The 19,695-nt window shown below is 42.0% G+C and overlaps 1 protein-coding gene across 22 annotated transcripts in view; it reads left to right on the forward strand.

The window, feature by feature from the left end:
- Positions 1–19,695, forward strand: part of AAK1 (AP2 associated kinase 1) — a 63,032-nt gene that overhangs the window by 35,986 nt on the left and 7,351 nt on the right. For 3 of the 22 annotated variants that reach the window (XM_052702053.1, XM_052702060.1, XM_052702062.1), the window contains exons 16-21: positions 298–417; positions 1,790–1,885; positions 9,665–9,766; positions 11,255–11,356; positions 11,885–11,995; positions 14,336–14,440. In XM_052702053.1, coding sequence (XP_052558013.1) covers positions 298–417; positions 1,790–1,885; positions 9,665–9,766; positions 11,255–11,356; positions 11,885–11,995; positions 14,336–14,440 — 636 coding nt within the window. Of the gene's footprint in view, positions 1–297; positions 418–1,789; positions 1,886–5,792; positions 5,871–9,664; positions 9,767–11,254; positions 11,357–11,884; positions 11,996–13,935; positions 14,309–14,335; positions 14,441–15,967; positions 18,177–19,695 lie in introns of those variants that run through there. The other 19 variants (XM_052702070.1, XM_052702071.1, XM_052702057.1 and 16 more) reach the window with 19 other exon arrangements.

A 19,695-nucleotide genomic window follows, 5' to 3' on the forward strand; every position in this document is an offset into this window, starting at 1 on the left:
GCATTGCTATATAATCATGACCTGCTGTGCTGTAAGAGCTTAATTCTTCCAGTCTCCCTTCCCAGTCCCAGTCACCTTGACTGAGCATGATTCTCTCAGGGACAGGAACTAACTGTTCTTACTGTGGCCCTGCTCAGTTGACTGTAGAAGCTACACTATAAACTCAACTTCATCTGCAAGTTGTGATTTGCAAAAAAGTCTTTAAGTCACTCGCTGAAGTAGTATCCTAGAAGTATAGGTGAGTAAACAACCTTCAGAATGGAAGTTTTTCCCCTAAATCTGTGTCTGGTATTTCAGGGAAAGCTCCAGAAAAGATGGGCAGTTCTACAGAGAACTTGATTCCAGGTTTCCAACCAGCTTCATCTGCAGCTCAGGCAGATGCGTTTGGTGGCTCATCTTCCTTCACTGCTGGATCAGGTGAGTCCAAGTGTGGCCTGCAGAGCAGTGTCCTGCATAGTGCTGTGAGAAAGCAGCAGCTTTTTGTCATAGCTTCTTTAAAAGGAAGGTAAAACCCACTAATTGCAGCATCTGGAGCTTTTGGTGAGGAACATGTGAAGCTTTTGGTGCAGTAAGAAACTTAATCAACCTGTGAAATTCACAAAGAAGCTGATTTATGTTGAGGTTTCACATATCATCATTGTTAGGACTAAAATGTGCAGTGTGCAATCACAAATTTGGACTTTGACATTGACTACATATGTTGGAGGATTTCTCTTGCCAGCTGTTGTTAGACCATGTGGAGCAGGGCTAATGTATCTGCTACAGAATTAAAGGGAATAACAGAGACTCTAGTGAGCAGGGAAAATCATTAAAGGTAGAGCATGGTTTGATGCATGTTTGTATTTCTTCAGCTTCAGGAGTTCTCGATGAATGCGCTAATGACCTGAAAAATACAGTATTGGCAAACAGCTCACAGCAGCAATGCAAGTTATTCTCTCCTCTGTCACATGCAGCCATGCAGTGGAAAATGCAATTGTTTGATGTTTCCTCACTGAAGCAGACCAGCTGTTGGCATAACGGGAGGAGGCTGAGGAATCCTTGAAGGATTCTTTAAGGGGCAGGAATAGACAAATAGAAATAAGGGTACACAGATTCTTGATGAGAGGTTTAGAAGAGCTTCTAACAGAGCTTGGTAGTGTAGTCTCTTACCTATAGAGTTGAAATCCACAACACAAGAGTGCATTCCATCTGTTTGTGTGTCCTGTGAACAGTTTATTTCATTAGCCTTTGTTGTTTGATGTTGAGCAGCAGCAGCTCTGGATTCAGCTCTGAAGTACTTACTGCAAAGCCTGAGAAGTCTCTGCATGTTCTGTGTTTTTTGGATCCTGAAGCATGTCCGTTTCTTTAAGTAGTTGTCTCTGAAGTTTGGGAATTCTCTGAGCACAGGCACTGGACTGGTTGCTTCTCTCCCTTTTCTTTGTCTTTCATCTTAAACATGAGCCTACTGCAGTATCTCTTCTTCTAGACAGAGGCCTGCCATGGGGGCTGTCCTGCTATGTGTCCTTTGTCAAGGCATTTCACTTTCTGTGCTGCTGTAAAGTGAAATAATAGAATAATAGGAATACTTTGAGACCTGTGGGTTAAGCTATGTTGGAGATCTGTTTGTTTTGTTGTTGTGTTTTTTTTTTTTTGTTCTGTAGCATCAAACTTGTTCTTACCGTGCATGTGTGTGTTGCCAGGCCATGGTTTCGACACTGTAATGTCGAGCTGTGTCATAGAACTGAACATTGCTTGATGTTTTCCACTTTTCCCTCTATCTCATTCTGCCTTTTCTGTTCATGGCTAACAGCTGAAAAAATGAAAGACATCCTGAGTCTGGATGCTAGCCCTCCTCTTCTGACTGTGCCTGATCCTTTCATCTCTCTCCCATTATCTGACACTCCAGGTAACCAGAACAGGGTTTATGGGGGGAAGGGGAGGTGGACATGACTATTGTCATTACTTTTGTAATCTTAGCCTTAGAGTTCTATTTCTAGGCACACCTGAAATCCTGGCCCTTTGTCAGTAATGCCAAACACCAACAAGTTCTGCTGAACTCTGTGGTAGTGGTGATGCATGGCACATTCTGGCAGTAAATATTCATATGGTGGTGTGAGCAGTGCTCAGCACAAGAGCCCTCAGGGCTAGCAGGCTGTTTCTAACGTCAGTAACATTGGTGTCTTTTAAAGGTTCAGTATTCGAAGCCAGAAATAAATAAATTGTTGGGTAATTACCTGTGCTTACTGAGGCTATTTTCAGATTGGTTTCTAACATTGAAAATTGTAGTTTTCATTATTGTTCATAATTATTTTATGTAAGAATTGGTGTTTCTTTGCCTTCCTGAGTCTTATTGCAATTGCTTGCTTCATGTGAAGCACTAGTTAAGATGTAACTTTTCCAGACTTGGCAAAATTTTCTAGCACAGTTGGTAGTTATTTCCATTTACTTTACAGTACTGCTTGAAAGTCTTTTCTTTGTGCATATTTCTGACTGCAGCAGCCAACACTTTTAGCACAAGATTATTTAAGCACTTAGGAGCTTATTTGCAAATCAGTGAGATCTGGAATATGACATTGTTCTTAAGGAGTTTCTCTAAGCCCTCTGGTGAATGTGTGTGACAGGTCCCTTCTTGTCAGCTAGCTCCAGAGAATGAAGGCTTGTTCCAGCATTCACCCTTGTCTTCAGCTCACGCTCTGAACCACTGGGAGTTTGTTGAGAACCAATGTTTTCATAAAGATCTCTTTCCATGGAGAGTTAAGCAATTCAGGAAAAAAAATCTTTTTCCTATAGTTTTGTAGAACTGCTTTGTTCTGGTTGGTGCTCAAAGAGCATGAGAAGTGCATTACAACTGAAGAGAAACAGGAGTTACTGACAGTCTTTTTCACCTATGTGAGCACTCATCACATAGTTGGTTTTCCTAATGTGAGAGAGGGTGTAATGTTGTGTACATGGAAGGCTTTCCTTTAGGTGTTCCCCTTGGATGGTAGAGCCGGAGCTGACCTGTGTCTCCGAGTTTGTCAACATCTTCAACTGCATGTTACTAAGCTGCCTTCATTTTGTGAAGCAGCAGCTGAATTATGTTTAAATATTTGTTTCAGAGAAGAAAAATTGCTGTGAGAACATTCTGTGTTTATTTCCTCAAGGCAGAAGTAAAAGTGTGAGCCTGTCCCCCTTGGTTACCAGAGCAGTATTGTTCAGCAAGGCTTTCAGCACAAGCATAAGTGAGGCTTTGATTTGATATTTTCTGTTTGCCTTACAGAGCCTCGTAGGTCAGCTTTGTGTTCTTAGCCCACACTAGCTGAGGTCTGGCTGAGAGCTCAGCTCCTCTTTGTTGCTCAAGCAACAAGCACGGTCCTTTTGCACCTGAGCATGCAGGTGGTATTGCTTGGATGTTGGCTGGTGCTTCCTCGCCTTTCATCAGAATGCTCAGAGGGAAAGCCAAGACTTTGTTCTGGAATGCAGCCAGAAACTGCAACATAGGAAGTTCCACACAAATGTGAACAAGAACTTCTTTACAGCGAGGGCGATGGAGCACTGGAACAGGCTGCCCAGGGAGGTTGTGGAGTCTCCTTCTCTGGAGATATTTGAGACCCACCTGGACACCCACTTGTGTGACCTGGTGTAGGGAACCTGCTTTGGCAGGGGGTTGGACTCGATCTCTGGAGGTCCCTTCCAACCCCTACAATTCTGTGATTCTGTGTTCCTCTCTAGTCCCAGCTGAGGGTTCCCTGATACCCTCTGTTGCAGTCCTGGTTGATTCTCTGTGCAGAAGCAGAGCTGGGGAGGTGGATGTGGGTCTTTTGCAGTATGAGCAAGGAGCAGCTGCTGAGCAGCAACACTGGGGTGAGAGCTGAGAAAGAGCCCTGGATGGAGCACAAACCCGTCCAAGCTGCTGGCTGCACCATGCTGCTTCGTGCATTACAGGACAGTGTGGCTTTCCGCAGCCTCATCTACCTAAACACTGTCTGCACAAGAAGTTTTTTCCCTTCCACTCCGTTCTCTTTCAAACAGGTCATTCTTTACCTATTTACACAACCATTTACTCTCTGCAATAATTCATCCTAATTACAGTGAGGAGACAAACATGGCTTTCATGTAGTTACTTGAAGAGTAGTGACACAAAACAATGCTGTCTTGGCCATAACAGAAAGTGAAATAAGCAAAATTCCCTGTAGAGCACTGCAGAATAAAGATGCAGGCGTAGCAGGGTATGGAAGCACAGTGTGCCTGTGCCATCCAGGCATGGGCTGGATATTCTCACTTTGGGTGAAAAGGCAAATAATATCGCTTATTGAAGAGCTGTTGTCACATCAGTGTTCTCTGAGGCTTCTAAACGATGCTTGGATAATATTTTTTGTTGTTTTCATTTCTTTCAAATACCCATGGGTTTTTGTGTGTTTTACAGGAAGGTGCTTCTCTGGGCTGAGGAAGGTAAACAGATTGCAGTTAGCTTCAAAAACAACGTATTTACACGCATACCCTTGTCCAGTTTTCTAACCTTAGCTATCTAAAAAGATGTGGGCCTGGTGCCTGTTCCTAAATATACAATTGGCTTTAGAAGTAGGAGTTTTAAGCAAAACTGGGCATTTTTTTCTCATAGTCTTGTAACACACGACCTTCAGAAACATGTTTTGCAGACTTTCCAAGTAGGATGGTAGAGCAGTGTGTGAGCTGGAGGCGAGCATCAGGCTATTGCAATATTTGAAGAACTGCATATACATAACAAATCGTGAAATATTGAGCTCAGACTGCTTGGATCTGCTAGTTTCTGCTTCTGAAAGCATGAGTTAGCACTCAAATCATTAGCATCCTTGTCATAAGGACAACACAAGTTGGCCTGCTTATATGTTAGTGGGGTAGTAGGGCTGTTAGTGTTTTCAACCAACATAACTCCCTCTACCTTAGACCCATAAAGAAAATAACTGCACCCATCTATTTCAGGTTGCTTGTAGTGATGTTAAGATACACACACACTCACACAGATATTAATAAGAAATTTTTGTTCCAAAATAATGCATTAGCTGGGCTTACGTGGCAGCACACATACACAGGCACATTTTTGGGTACTAACAATTTGACATTGTATCTTGATTTGGGAAGATGCAGAGTGCATACTATTCATCTGATTAGTGCTATTTTACTTAAAATGCAGTGTAGTCTTAAAATCAGTCTACCACTGGAACCCCAAATAAATCACTGTAAATAGTCCCTATGTTATTTCTACCAGGGTTTCAGTTTGATCTGAAGGGGTGTTTTTGGACAAATATTTAAGAATTTAATCATAGAATAATTAAGGTTGGAGAAGACCTCAATGACCATCAGGTCCAGCCCCAATCCATCCCATTATGCTCACTTCCCACGTCCCTCAGTGCCACATCTGTGTTCCTTGAGCACCTCCAGGAGCAGTGACTTCAAGATTCCCTGGGCAAACCTGAGTATTCAATAAATATTTTATGCTTTTGGTCTCTTAAAGAGGCACTGTTATAGTTTGTTCTCCTGTTCTCTGTTGTTTACAGAGTTGTGTATATATAATAGCAAGTGATCTGCTTTAAATACACATTTATCTCTTCTTTTTTGATTTGTACTATATAAATTGGCAGAAACTCTATTAGGAAAACTAGTCCAGTCCTTTCCCTTGATTAGCCAAAGTACTCTGTGGCTGTATAGTGTGCAGGGCTTCCTTTAACACTTGATTAATCACTGGGCGCAAATCTTCCTGAGCAACTAATCCATACTTTCCTTAGTAGTTTGCCCTCCCACTCGCAGCACATTGACTTGGTGGGATATTTACGCCTTTGTCTTTTCTTTCTCAGTTGACGTCCGAAGAAAAGAACTCTGCTGTGTGCTCTATTGAATTATCTTTCTTTTTGCTATTTCTCCGCAGTACATGAGTGAGTAATGCCCATACTGTGTGCAGTGCCTGGCTGGTGGGCACCTTGGCTTTGAGATGTTGCATCTTGACTGTTTGGTGCTTTACCAGAGTGTGGCAGGCTTTGGCCCTCTGTTGCCATTTTAACTGCCAAGTCTCTCAGGAGGCTTTGTCCTCTTTAGTAGCCTGCTCTAACTAAAACCATTTCCCTTCCTTATCTTTTGATTACTTTTTACATCGCTCTTCTTAATCTTCAAGTGCTTTCTGCATATACTTTTTTGCTTAAACAGGTGTATTGCTGAGAAGAAATATGGCATGTCAGTTTTGGCAGTGGTGATGTTGCAGAGACAAAGTGCAAATTGATTGTAAACGTCCAGAAATTAGAACTGTGCATGTTTTGGAAAGGAAGCAATCTGAGGAAAAAGATCAACATGTTCTTACAAGATTGTCCAAAGCTGTGCTCCTTAATTTACAGATGAGATCTGATCTCTTGCTTTCTTGCCTCATAATGTAAATTCAGAATTGGGATGCTAAATGGCATTGCATCCTTCTTATATCGATATAAATCAGACGAAAAGCTTTTGTGTTCATCCCCTAAGGAAGCTGTTTTGGGGGGAGAATACCTCTGAGAGCACCCAGTTGTAGGTTCTACTTTTGCTTTGCTTTTTTTGCAGTGTGTTGTTTGTTTTGATTTTAATAGGAAAAAAACAGAGGCCCTCTGATAGAAAACTTTGAATTTAACAGCATGGTGACTGATGCAGAATGTGCTTTGTTGTGTTACACTCCATACATGCATAAAATTAATTGCAGTGGATCCTGAAACTGCAGCATGGAAGAGATTCATCCTGAGAGTCACAAGAAACTGTCACCTCTTGTTCTTACTCCAATGGGAGATCTTTGCTGAGGGGATGGCAGTTAGGAGATGATAAAGAAGTCCATAACCAAGTCTATGAAACATTACGTGCAGTTTTACTAGTGGAGTCTGTTCTGCAGTTGATAGTAGCTTTGTGTTTGCGTGACTTGAAGCTGATGTGCTTGTGTGGGAGACCACTAATCCCCCATTTTTTCTTCTGAGACAGCTGTATTTCATACTCATCCATATTAGTTCTGGTTTCTCTCCTTCTCAATTGTGACTTCACATAGAGGTGAAGCTGCTTTTTTCTTTGAAATGAAAAATTGAACCTGTGCTAGATAACTCCTTTGGTTGCAGGAAACTAAATGCTGTTCCACGTCATGAAAGAGCCTAGCTCTTCACTTGAGCTTCGTGTAGTTAAACAGAATCTGCTTAACAATCACACAGTGGGAAATGGCCCATTATGCAGAACACACCTTCCTTGAGTTCTTGCTGTCATCACTGGGGCACTGGTGGAGCAGAGGTTTAAAAGTTGCATTTATTTGTCACGCAAAAGCATGTAGTGTTCTTGGGCTTAGGGATGTCTGGTATGAATTCTGAGAAACTGTTAACACACGTGTGCTTTGAGAAAAGCATGCTGTGCTGAACAGACCAGACTTCACTATACAGAAGGTATTCCTGCTAGCTAATGTGGAGCTGTGGTTTTTCTAGGCCTTCACTACTTGTTCTGGTTAGACGTTATTTTCCCCCCACTCAGTGACTTTTTTATTCTTTGGCTTTAGTACAAGGTGTTAGACAATACAAAACCTGAGGAAATGAACTGCTAAACCTCAAAATAGAACCTGATTTGTATTGTTGGTATCTCCCCTCCCACTCATCCTGATACCTTTTTGTTTTTGTGAGTTTCTCAGCCTCACTCAAGAGGAATAAAATTCCTTTTAATCACACACTAAGAGTTGTGGTGACCTGCAACGTTGAGAGATTAGAACCAAAAGCAGAACAAGCAAGCACGAAACAAATAACAAAGTAAGATAAAGAGCAGCTGTCATCCTAAAGTTTTCCTTAAGGTCAGCTGAGCCCAGGGGATGGATGGGAGTAGAAGAAAAGCTTTAATCTTGTAAACTTCACATGTTGTAAAGATATAGCTTCCTGGTACCTGAGCAAGAGAGAGTTTCACTGTGTTAAGTGGAAAATCTGCAACATTGAAAAAGGAATAGGCTGTTTTGAAAGGTAAGGGGGAAAGAGGGAGACTTGAAGGAGCAAAATGTTTGGAAACAGAATCATGAAAGGAACAATTCCAGGTACTGTGTGTGTCATTTGGAAGATGTGTGTTGATGCCAGTCCTTGAAGAGCTGGGCATTTGCAGACAGGCCTTGTTTTTCCAAAACTTCTGTTTTGGAAAAAAGGAGTTGAGCATGTTCCCTGTCCTCTTGTCCGCATGTTTTTCTCCTGTGCTGTCTTTTCCTAGTGTGCTGCAGTCAGTTCCTGACAGCCATCCCTCTTACCCACCTCTTTTTGTTGGAAAACCCTTGCTCCAGCCTCTGTGCTGATCCATGGGAAAGCCCTTACTGTGTAGGTGAGAAGTTGTCAGTGATGCCTCTGTGGCTGTTCCTTCTGCAAGTCCATCCTTCAAAGAAAAAAAAAAAAAAAAAATTCCTGCTAAAGATGGAAGGTTTCAAGTATGTTCAAGGCTGCTGCTCCCACTGGGGTTTGCACTTCATTGACCTTCTTCAGGCATTTGCTGATAGAACAGCTGCCTCTTGGATCCCTTTTTGGAGTTCCTTCCTTCTCCTTCAGTTGCTTTAATGCATTGACTTGTGAAGTTTTTTACAGAGAGCAGAACTTGTCCTGCTTTGAATAAGTAGTTCTGAAGCCACAAGGCTATTCCATTATTTATGTGGGGCAGTAAAAAAGATTGATACCATTACTATGTACATAGCTGTGCAACTTAAGCTTTTCTTTGACTTTCTAAGCGTGGTAAGTCTTTTATACAGCAGTATTCCAGAGCCTATTCTTTTGTGCAGTTATAAGCATGTTTTCTTTGGACTATAAATGGTGCTAGCCTCTGAACTCAGAGCATAGACTACAGATGTAAAAATGCTGTAGAGGCCATAGCTGTGATATGCCGTAGCTTGTTCTGATGTTAAGGGTTAAATGCGTTGGAATAGCCAGATTTGTCCCCATGCAGCAAGTTTTATCAATGCTGTTCTACTGAGGGTGATTACTTCTAATGAATACTAGGAATTTTATCTTCATCTTAGTCTGTTTAAAAAAAAAAAAAAAAAAAGAAGTGGAAATAATGAAGCTCAATACTGAAAATCTGGTTAGTTTTATTGCAAAAACCACTCATCCCCCAGATTAATGATTCAGGTTAACCTTTTACAGAGGCAGTCTAAATTTCCCTGTGCAAAGGATTAATGGAAACCACAGGAGTCATACAGCTGAGACCACACCTGGTTTTAAGCTTGATAGCTCAAATAATGGGCAGTGGGACAGCTGTGTATCCCAGTGGCAGGTTCTGATGTCTGACACTGTAGTGTCTGTTTTCTAGTTTTGCATGAGCCCTGGAGGGCTTAGCAAATAAAAGCTGTAAACCCAGCTCTAATTTCTGATCATCCATTCTGTTTCTTCCCATTATATAAAGATTAAAACAAAACAGAGCTCCTTAGTATATGAGGGTGAGAGTAGGTTTTGTGTTTTCAGTGGGTCATATAAGCCATATTATAGCAGCCTCTTTGGGAGAGCAGTGTTCAGTGGGTAAGGATGTCCTCAGCTTTCTGGGTTTCTCTGTCCTTAATGGAAAGATGTTCTCTATGCAGCAGTGTTTCTTGCACATGGAATCATCCAGTTGCTTTTCTGAGGCTGATGTGATGGGCCACTGAATTGAGCACCTGATTAATGTTGTCTTTTTTTTTCTTTTGCTTTTTCTCTGCTTTCCTTCTTCCTTTTCCTGCTTAACCCAGAAAAACTGATTGAGGGACTCAAATCTCCTGAGACTGCGCTTCTGCTCCCTGATATCCTGCCTCTTGCTGACCCTTTCGGTAGCACATCAGATGCTGTGAATGGTAAAAACAAAAGAAACCAATGCAGGGTACCTCCTCCTCCCCTCTGTCTGCCATAGCATGCCTTGTCCTGCATGCTAACTCTGCATGTTTACCCTCCTGGGCTCTGAAAACAGCTGCTGATGTTGGTGAAATGCAATGGTAAAAAGTTGCAGAGCTTGGGTAGAGGAGTGGTCATCACTGGCTGAAGAAGAAGCAGAAACTCTTCAGTTTCTGCAAAGGACTGTGTGTGTGTGGCTATTGCTGGACACCCAAATTGCCCTGCATCAGCCCTTGACAAGGGCTGTGTTGCCTTTGCTCTGTGATATATTGTGAGAGTGAATGTCCTGGGCTGCCACAAGCCTGGATGTGGCAGGCTGCAAAGCAGGTTGAAGGTCTGAATGTTGCAGAGTCGTATTTTGACCAACCTGCCAAATGCATTACAGAGTAATAATTGCAGGCTGCAGTTGCCTGCAGTCAGCTGCTCTGGTTTTGGGTCCAGGCTAGAATTCCTTGGTTGAAACCTTGTAGCTTTGAATGGAAAGGTAGGAAACAAGTTGCTTAACTGCAAGACTTCTCTTCTTCCTTTAGCAATTCCTGGCAGTTGTCTGAATTCTCTTAGAATGTGATCCTACAAATCACAGAGACTCACTGCTACGAAAATGTAAACGTTCATGGTTCTCTCTTAGGTTGCTCAGCTAAACCATTTCTAGCCCTAGCACTGGGGTGCATCTTTGTTCTTCAATTTCATTTCTTGGCTCATTACCTTGATTTTGGTCCTTGAGGAAGAGAAATGTTGTAGCTGGCTGGTGTGACTGTATTGACAGTCATCCTCTGTCTCTTCCCCTTCGCTTGAAGGATTAGATAAACACAAATCTTCCTATCCAGCCTCTGTGAGCATCTTCCTTTGTATCCATATATGGATATCGGTGTTAAGCAGACTGGTGTTTTCAGTAACATGTTGAGTTCCAAAACTTCTTACTTCTCACAGTGGACAGCAAACTTTGTTCCACAGAACACTTCAAAATGAAAAAAGATCCCACATTGTACACATGGCTGTGTACAAGCTTACCTGCGAGCATGCTAGGGGCTCACCAGTGGCTTTTTAATGTTGCAAGGAGACTCCTTAAAGGTCAGAGACTCCTTATCTGTTCCTGGAAAAGATCCTTGCTAAAGCTTATGATTGCTTATCTGGCTGCGGGACAGCCACTGTTAACCTCCAGTTTCAGCCTTTGGATAGTTCAAATTGGGCTTTTTGCATGTGTGCATGCACACACGCACACATCTCAAAACAAAATAGGAGAAACTCAGATGCACCAAACATGAGTGTGTGAATCTTCTATTGTAATTAAGTGAACGTAAGTCTGAGAGCATCTTGTTGCTCCCAGTGTAGCTGCCAGATATTAAAGGATCACTAAAGGATTCAGACATCTGTATTCTTGATTCTTACTTATGTGGGGTCTTGCAAACTAACCTCTGGCTTCTTCTCTGGTATTTCACACGTTTGGAAAGGAAAACCTGATGTAGCCGTTGAGAGCCTCATACCGGGCCTTGAGGCTCCACTGCCCCAATGCCTCGTGTCCCAGACTGAGTCGGTTGCTTCCAACAGGACAGGTGGGTGAGGCAGGAGGGACTGTGGGTGCACTGCACTGCGGGTGGGCTGTGGAACAGTGCTATAGTGAATCAGAAAGCACTGCCTGCGTGGACTGGAGCGTCTCTTCTCACTGCTTTTTCTTTACCAGTGTAAAGTTCACTTGCTTGTATGTTTTCTAAGTGGATGCTGCATGTTCCTTAAGGTTTCAATGGTACAGTGTTACTTCAGCCCACCATCTCGAAGCACTGGTCTGATGGACATGCTTTGAAACCTGGAGTATCACTTGTGTGGGATTTTATTGTCAAATACTCTGCTTCAGAGAACAGTTAGCACCAGAGAATCTGTTATATGTTGTTAAAGGTGTGGGGAATCCCTCTGCCCTGAGCACAGAACTGTAAGATATTTTCTGTTACAAAAAATGCTTAGTGCTGGCTTTGCTTCAGTGTGTTGTACGCTAAACGGATGGGAATAGGAATGTGCCAACATGAGCTTAACGCTGTCTGTGTCTTGTTCTGCCTGGCTGCCTTGGGATGCTAACCTGGATTCAGACTCTCTCACTGGGGAAGATTCTCTCCTTGACTGTTCTCTGCTTTCTAACCCTGCTGCTGACCTCTTGGATGAGTTTGCTCCTGTGGCTTTTACGGCTCAACCTCACAAAGGTAAACTGTTCCTTTTTGCCTCTAATCCTCACCAGCCCCGGGACTGGGTCTTTACTTGATGTGAATTGAGAAGCTGATAGCAGTTTGTGCAAGCAGCTGCTATGACCCGTGTTTTGGTGGTGGTTTTTTTCCATGCCATTGCTTTGTTTTCTTCCCGAGCCAGCGAAACTTGTAATGCTTATGAAAGTACTAAGGGGATAGACTGAAGTGTTCAGCCTGATTGTAGATACGGAGGGGTGGTATTTTTTACAATACAAAGCAAAACAGTGAGTTTATTAGGCAGGTAGGCTTTTGTGTACAACCCTTCTTCAGGTTTTTGAGTGAGTACACTCTCATTTTGCCATTTGCACATGTGATCTGATGCCTTGATGCTGCAAGGCAAGTGAGCCTGATAAGGACCTATTTTGATGTCAGAGGTTTCTGAAACTAACTGAACATGTCTTGTTTGTCAGTGTTTGTCTGTAGCATGTGATTGAGCGCCTTCAGATCTGGAGGCTGTTTACATTTTCAGAGGTTATCAGGAGGAGGCTCTCCAGTCAGACCGCAGTGTCTCCACAAACATGAATGAGAGTCTTAAGTGCACCATCCAGCTGAAAAATGTTAGGATTGTACACTAACACAAAATAGCAGTGTGGAAGAGCTAGAGGTGGTGTGTGATGATTCCTAAGAGTAAAAGCTCAGCTTTTATATGGCTGATAATTTGGGCTTATAGGGGAGTTATCGAAATACTGTGCTGTGGTCTGAGTTCTGTTCCCTGTCCCAGCCCTGGGAAGTCATCTTCAATTAGATGACTTTTCTCCAGGCTGCAGAACATCCAGCTGAAATCTGGGCCCTGTCTGTGGTGTAGCTTCAGCAGTGGCACTGGAATAGTTTGAAGAGCTCTCAGCTGGTGTGACATGCATGGTCAGTTCTTCCTGCTCTGTTCTGGCACTCTGATGGGTTAAAGCAGTTGTGAACAGTGTGTGTGTCCCTTGAGGACAACAGCAAATGTCAGCAGACTCCAGCAGCCATGCTTGGAGTGAATACTGGGAGCAGGACTGGGACTTCTGTTATATCTTTTGCCTTGAGAAGACAGAGCTAGAACTTGAATGCCAGGGCTGAGCATCCTTTTCTTTGTACTTCTCTGGGCTGTTGTGTTTTAGGGGTGTGGTGGTTTTGCTCAGCTTTCTTTAACTTGCGTTTCCCTGAATAGCTTCTTGTGCACCAAACCGCAGAGGTATGAGCAGTAGTTATAAATGAAGTGAGATGGAAATAGGATGCTTGCAGAAGTTCCCTGGTGTGTCCTAAAGAGCCATTTTAACTCCAGAGACACTGATGACAAGACATTCTGTTAAGATGAAATGTCTAACACTTCACAGCCTAATCTTCTGTAAAATCTATATTCTTTTCCTGAATCTGATCCTCTAGAGGACAGAATACTTCTACAATTGGCTCCTTGCATCACCCAAAACTTGATAGTGTATTTGTCAACCTCTGGTAGAGAACTTCTGTTCATGATCTCATAGCAGTGCTCCTTTTCCTTGAAAACCATTGATTTGTACATGTCCTTGCTGTGCTTTCAGAAGTACTTCAGGTAGTAGCTGAGAAGCAGACTTTGGAAGGTATTTTAGACATCTGAAGAAACTAGTAGTGATGTAGGAAGTGTGGAAGTCCCTGAAGGTCCATAATTGCTTGGTAAGGCACATCTGTGGCTGATCTGCTGCGGAGGTGACTGAAAGCCTCTTACCAAGGATCTAATTCCTGTTCGGGTGGCTTAAAACAAGTAGAATTACATGCCAGAACTGCTCTAGATGCCTTTAAAGTCTCTCTGGGTGTCTAGTTACATCTTAGATTCCTTGGAAATCTGACTTTTACATTGAATTTGTTTTTACCCTGTGGGTGAAAATTTGGGAGTCTTGCCTTGGGTAGATGACTGGAATTCCTTCTGTATCTTTTTCCAGCCTTTGTCTTCTCTCTGTGCATGAGAGCTGGTAACTGGAGAGCCCCATCACTATCAAACTGCACTATATCTGATGGCCACAGGATGATGTTCACCATAGCACTGAGCTATGCTGGCTGTTGAGCCTTTGAACTGGCTGAACTTGATTTTGATTCTCATGCCTTGCCTTTTGGTTCAAGTTTTGGGGCTTTTTTCCCCCTCTACTTTCATATTTAATTGGCTCTTTTACTTCTTACCTTCTTTACCAAAGACTTACCAACTTTATTTCACATTTTAAATGAAACTCTGCTTATAAACCCTGTCTCTGAAAGCATTAAGATACTCTAACACTTTTTGGCAATTCTAACCAGCTTTCTCTGCTATCTTTGCTTCTATACCTCTGTTTCTCCTTTATGCTGCAGAAGATACTAACCTGATAGCAGGCTTTGATGCTCCTGAGGGCTCTGAAAAAGTGACAGAAGATGAGTTTGATCCAATTCCAGTGTTGATATCCAAAAATTCACAAGGTAAGCCAGGATTTGGGTGTGGAAAAAGGAAAAGAAAAGCAGAAACAATGAACATAAATTCTGGGGCAGTGGTGTTGCAGCATGAAATAATGCAAATCACAAACTATAAAGGCATAACCACTGCGGTATTTAGTGAGCTCAGTCTTTCTCTGATTTGTATTTGCCCTGAAGTGTCTCTAGCTTCTTTATTTGTGGAAAAAATTCCATGGCCAGAAGGAGATATAGACTTACAAGCACCTTTAGGTCCCATGAAGTAATTCCTACCAGTCTGCCAGGCAGGGCACACCAGTACCTCTGTCTAAAATATGATGCCAAACTCTTATTCTCTGAGCTTTTTACTTACTGTTCAAGCCAGTAGAAGGAGAAAGTCAAGTTGGCATGATGCACAAGAGAGGGAAGTGATAATAATCATTTAAGAACCATGAGACTCCTGCTGAAAGTGAGTTTTTCATTTCTGATTGATGATTTTCAAAGGTGCTTGTGGGAACTGAGGGTAAAAAGTCTGGTAGATGGTACCCATCTCCTCTGAAGAGCTTTGAATGTTCTTAGTCCTTAGGACACAAACTGGAAGGATTGTCCTTTTGTAGCATTCCTCTTACCTACCATGTATTAATGTGATCTTTGCAGACAGCTGTAGCATTAAGTAAGGTTGAAACCAAGAAACAGTACTCTTTCCCTAAGACAAATGATTCTGCTGAGTAGGCTAGTGTTTTGGAGTATGGCCAGCCAATCAGATGGATCTTCTTTGTGCAGTCAAGCCATCAAAAGGCTTTACCAGCTTTTGGTGTGCTTGCATAGGCTTGGAAACGTATAACAGAGCTCCTTTTGTCTGATTATATTTTTCAGTTTTGTGGAACTTTTTTTTGACTTCCCTAACTGCCATTTTTGTTTACAGCACGAGTGTGCTGTACACCTGCTCTGCATCTAATGCTAGCTTCCAAAGACTGATGCTCATTAGGAAATGTTCTCAGACATTAGAAACTCTGCTCCAGCTGGAAGTCAGAGAAGATTTCTACCAAAGTTGGGCCAAGATAGGCTACCTTGAATAAAAAAGAGCATCTTCCCTTCAGTGTCAAAGCACCACTTATAAAAAGCTCAAGTCTCCCTGAAGTGGTTGGAAACTCAAAAGATGCTCTTAAAACAGCAACTAATTTTCAAGACGTATAACTGAACAATTCTTTGCATTGAGAGTACTTGTAATTATGTTTTAGATCCTGTAGCAAGGACAGAATTCTGCAGCTTAGATGTAAACTGGGGGAAAATAAATGGTTAGTAGAGATTCCCCTTGGCAGACAAGCTGCTGTGATGTTTTTCCACACAAGTCTAGCAAACTAGATTTGGGTGGGAGGGAGAGGGTGGAAGAGCAAGCAAAGGGAATGTTGTTGCTATCGTGATGCAAGTAATGAGAAGAGCTTGAGTAAGTTTGATGTTTTGCATTTTTTTTTTTTTCTTGCTTGCTCTTGAACATCTGAATCTGTCATGTGTGTGTCCTGTTCAATACTGAATTCCTATCTCTCACACTTTCAGGTGGGCATTCTAGAAACAACAGTGGAAGCTCTGAGTCCAGTCTTCCCAACATAGCCAGGTCTTTACTGCTGGTGGATCAGCTCATAGACCTGTAGCAGTGACACAGTAGCAGACGCGGTTTCTGTAACGTACCTAATCTTCCGCTTTCATTTCCAGAGGAGTTACCTTCAGTTGTGGTTCTTTTTGTTGTGTTGTTTTTTTTCTCCTTAATTCAAAGAAAAACAAATCTGCCAACAGGAGACAGTCACCTACATTTCTCCTTGTCTTCCCATGCCCCAGGAAAGATTCTGTCTCAGTTCTCCAGGTAGTCCTCTCTAAAGCTGGTAAAACAAACAAACAAAAACCTGCTGTGTGGTTCCTTTTGCACCTCTCTGCTAGCCTGTGTCTAAAGGGAGCACCATCATTAGCCACCCTGCTGAGATGTACACATAGCACCATGGAAAGTCTGACTATAACTGATGTAGATAACTGTAGCTTATGTATGATCCCTGTTGTATAACAGACTCCTTTCTCCTTAGAGTAGTGTGTAAAACTGTGTTTCGATCTTTGCATTTGTGTTTCTGGGTTTGTTTGGGATTTTTGTTCTGTTTTTTTTCTGATAAACGGGCGGGAGGAAGGGGACAGGTAAAATTGGTAGGGATGCCCCTCTTCTGCAGAGTGCAGGTTAAGAGAGCTGGTGTTTCTCAATTGCCAGTATATGCTTCAGAGGAGGAAAAAGCACTGAATTCTCCTGTAGTAGTCTTGCTTAGTACCTCTGGTGATGGTGCATATGAAGAGAGTTTTCTGGTCTGCCCCCAGCTTGTGGTTTGCTGTTTAACAGTCCTGCTTTTGAATGGACTGTGCTTCTTGGGATGTGGGGGGGAGAAAAAAAGGGGGAAAAAGAAAGAAAAAAAAAAAAAAAAAAAGGGAAAAAAAAACAACAACCCATCAGATTGTTAAAGCTGTAAAAATGATTCTAAGTGAAATATAACAAGATTTTGAACCAAATATATGTAAGTATGGCTGTGATTAGCTTTCTGTTGGTTGACTTTTTTTTTAGGCTGAAAAGGGCATTGTGGCAGCAGCAGGTGTATTTTCTGTGACTATTTCTGTGTTTGACTGGAAAAAAAAAATCCCCCTCACAACCTACTATAAATTGTGTATGAAACAAATTGTCCTACAGTTGTTTGTCTATTTTTACTCCTGGTTTTAGTTAAGCATCTGGTATCTGTTCTGGGTTCCCCATTTTCTCTTGTAATGCATATAGTGCAAACCAGTTAAGTATGGACCCTTTCTCTTTCTGTAGACAAAGATGACTGTGGACTTTATTTCGCTCTTTGGTATTTATGGATCAAGCATGCACTGGTTCAGATGGTTTGAAATAAGTGCTGCTACAACTCGATGGGTTTTACCTTTTCTTTTTCCCTTTACATGCTTAATTTGTCTACTGGCTGGGTATGCTCAACTTGTTTCCATGGACTTACGGTCATGAAGTCCGGAATTTCTATCTTGTATTTGAAAGCTCTTTCTAAACAGAAGGACTCTTCCTCTGTAGTGGAATTATTAATAGCTTACTGCTAACCTTGTGTATGTGTATGTAGCTGTATTAGTAAAAGTGCAGTTTCCCATGTGTGGAAGTATGAACGACTGAAATGTGTGTGACCTCTCACTAAGAAGGAGAGAAATCCAAGTTTGTGACTGCTCCTTTCCTATCTCCAGTGTCTCTGCTATTTCCCCCTCCTCAGCACTTAGTTTAACAAATTCTGTACATAGAACTTCCATCAATCGTGTCTGCTCTACATTACTCTTCTTTTAAAACCTACACTTAATAATAAAAGTATTGCTTAAGTGTGTTGTATCATTACACGTGTATAATGCACTTTCCAAGAGAAGCTTTACTTGAGAACTATGGAAATGACCTTAGTAAAATTGTGGATAGAACTTTATTATTTTTTTGTTTTATATTCCTAAAGCACAGGCAAGCTGGACTGGAAAACATGAAGATGTTATAGATAGAAAGTTATTGTATAGTCAGATATTGAGAATATATGAAAAGAGAATGGATTTTAAAAAGTAACCATCTACTGTATATTAGAAACAAATTTCTGTGAATTAAAGTACTTTTAAAGAATGTTTAAGATTTTAAATCTAATGGCACTTGTTCAAGGGTTCTGGAAAAATTATAAATGCACTGGGTTGTTAATAATGCTATTAAATAAGCAGATGTGAATGTTCATTTTATTGCTTTTTCAAGTAGCTGTTTGTGGAGCTGGGTGGGGAATACAGCACAACAGAAGCACGTGTGTTTAGAGATTTTGGCTAAAGCCGCTGTGTCAGAGAAGACTCAACACTGACTTGCTAATTGAATGAAAAATGCAAGAAATGGGAAAGGTGGGGGTGGATATATGAGGTTAATTTTAAGCTCTCCAAAAAGTGATTGTTCTAGAAGCAATAGGTCAGTAATGGTGTGCTGCTGAGGAGTTTGTGTGAAAGCTGCTGCTGTGAAGGAACACGCTGAGTTTTCATCCAGTGTCCACATGAGAGAAATTTGGTACCGTATCCTGACGTAGTGTAAAAATGGTTCTTTTACAATGGTTGCAGCCTTGTTTGGAGCTGTGGGAAATGTTTCCTCCCTCCTTTCAAGGGTTGTAAGGTGTTGTTTGTAGTATGAACCTGCAGTCTGCAAAGAGCAGCAGAGTGATTATGTTCTGTACCTTTTATTCACGTCAGGGTAATGGAGGAGACTTCCTGCCCCACTAAGCTTTAGCTTGTCGTGCCTTTGTGCACTTTTTGGCACTGGTGGTTTTGATGGATCCTCCTGGTGCTTCAAATGCAACTGCAGTACACAAAGCAATTTCCCTTCAGCGCAGGGTTATGGTCATGATGCAAGAATAAACTGTTTTTATGGTGGTTAAATTTTATATTGGAATAGGGCAGGTAGGTCTCAGCAGTAGATCTGGTCTCTGACTATCTACTGTCAGCTGCAGCTGCAACCAAACCAGGCTGTTATGGCTTCCTCAATTCTGCCTGCCCCATCATCACTGGGCTCCTTGCAGCTTGGTGGAACAGGAGGTGAATGAAGGACTGGCCCGTGCTGCAGGCATTGTGCATCCTGACAGCTTAGGTGTGCTGCAAAGTCTGAGAGCTGGCTGCAAGAGGCTTGACATCTGAGCCTTTGTGGCAGACCCACTGCATCTAAATCTAAGTGCATGATAATGGCCATATTTATACTTGGAAGGGCTCAGGAGGTTCTGTTTCCAGTGTGTTCTTCAGCCTGAACCCTCACAGGGTATAGTCTCAGTGGCTTTCCTAAGCCGCCTGGTTTTTAAAAAACTTGATACATTTAAAAAAAAAAAAAAAAATCATGTTACTGAAATTGATGCTCTTCAGACCAAAGGCAGTCAAACAAGTTTTGGAGTAACCCAAGGAAATGCACAAAGTGGTATGAAATGGTATGCTGCACAAGTACTTTGAGTGTGTGCATGCGTGACTGTGTAAAGTAAGCTAATTTCTTGTTAGCCAATACAGTTCCTGCCTAGTTCAGAACTCTCATATATAGCAGTTGGTATATATGGCCTCATATATAGCAGTTGGCCTGGATTTTAGGGAGGAGTGAGTGTAACATAAGGGAGAGCTCTGTGAGTGAGGCTTATTAGTCTGCTCTGCTGCTGTTGGGTCAGAATCGTTCCTGTGACGACTTTGAGGTGTGGATGCTGCACATTAACACTGCACTGCTCTAGTACAATACA

The sequence above is a fragment of the Tympanuchus pallidicinctus genome, unplaced genomic scaffold (assembly GCF_026119805.1).
Source record: "Tympanuchus pallidicinctus isolate F22 unplaced genomic scaffold, pur_lepc_1.0 scaffold42, whole genome shotgun sequence".
NCBI classification, from domain to species: Eukaryota; Metazoa; Chordata; class Aves; order Galliformes; family Phasianidae; genus Tympanuchus; species Tympanuchus pallidicinctus.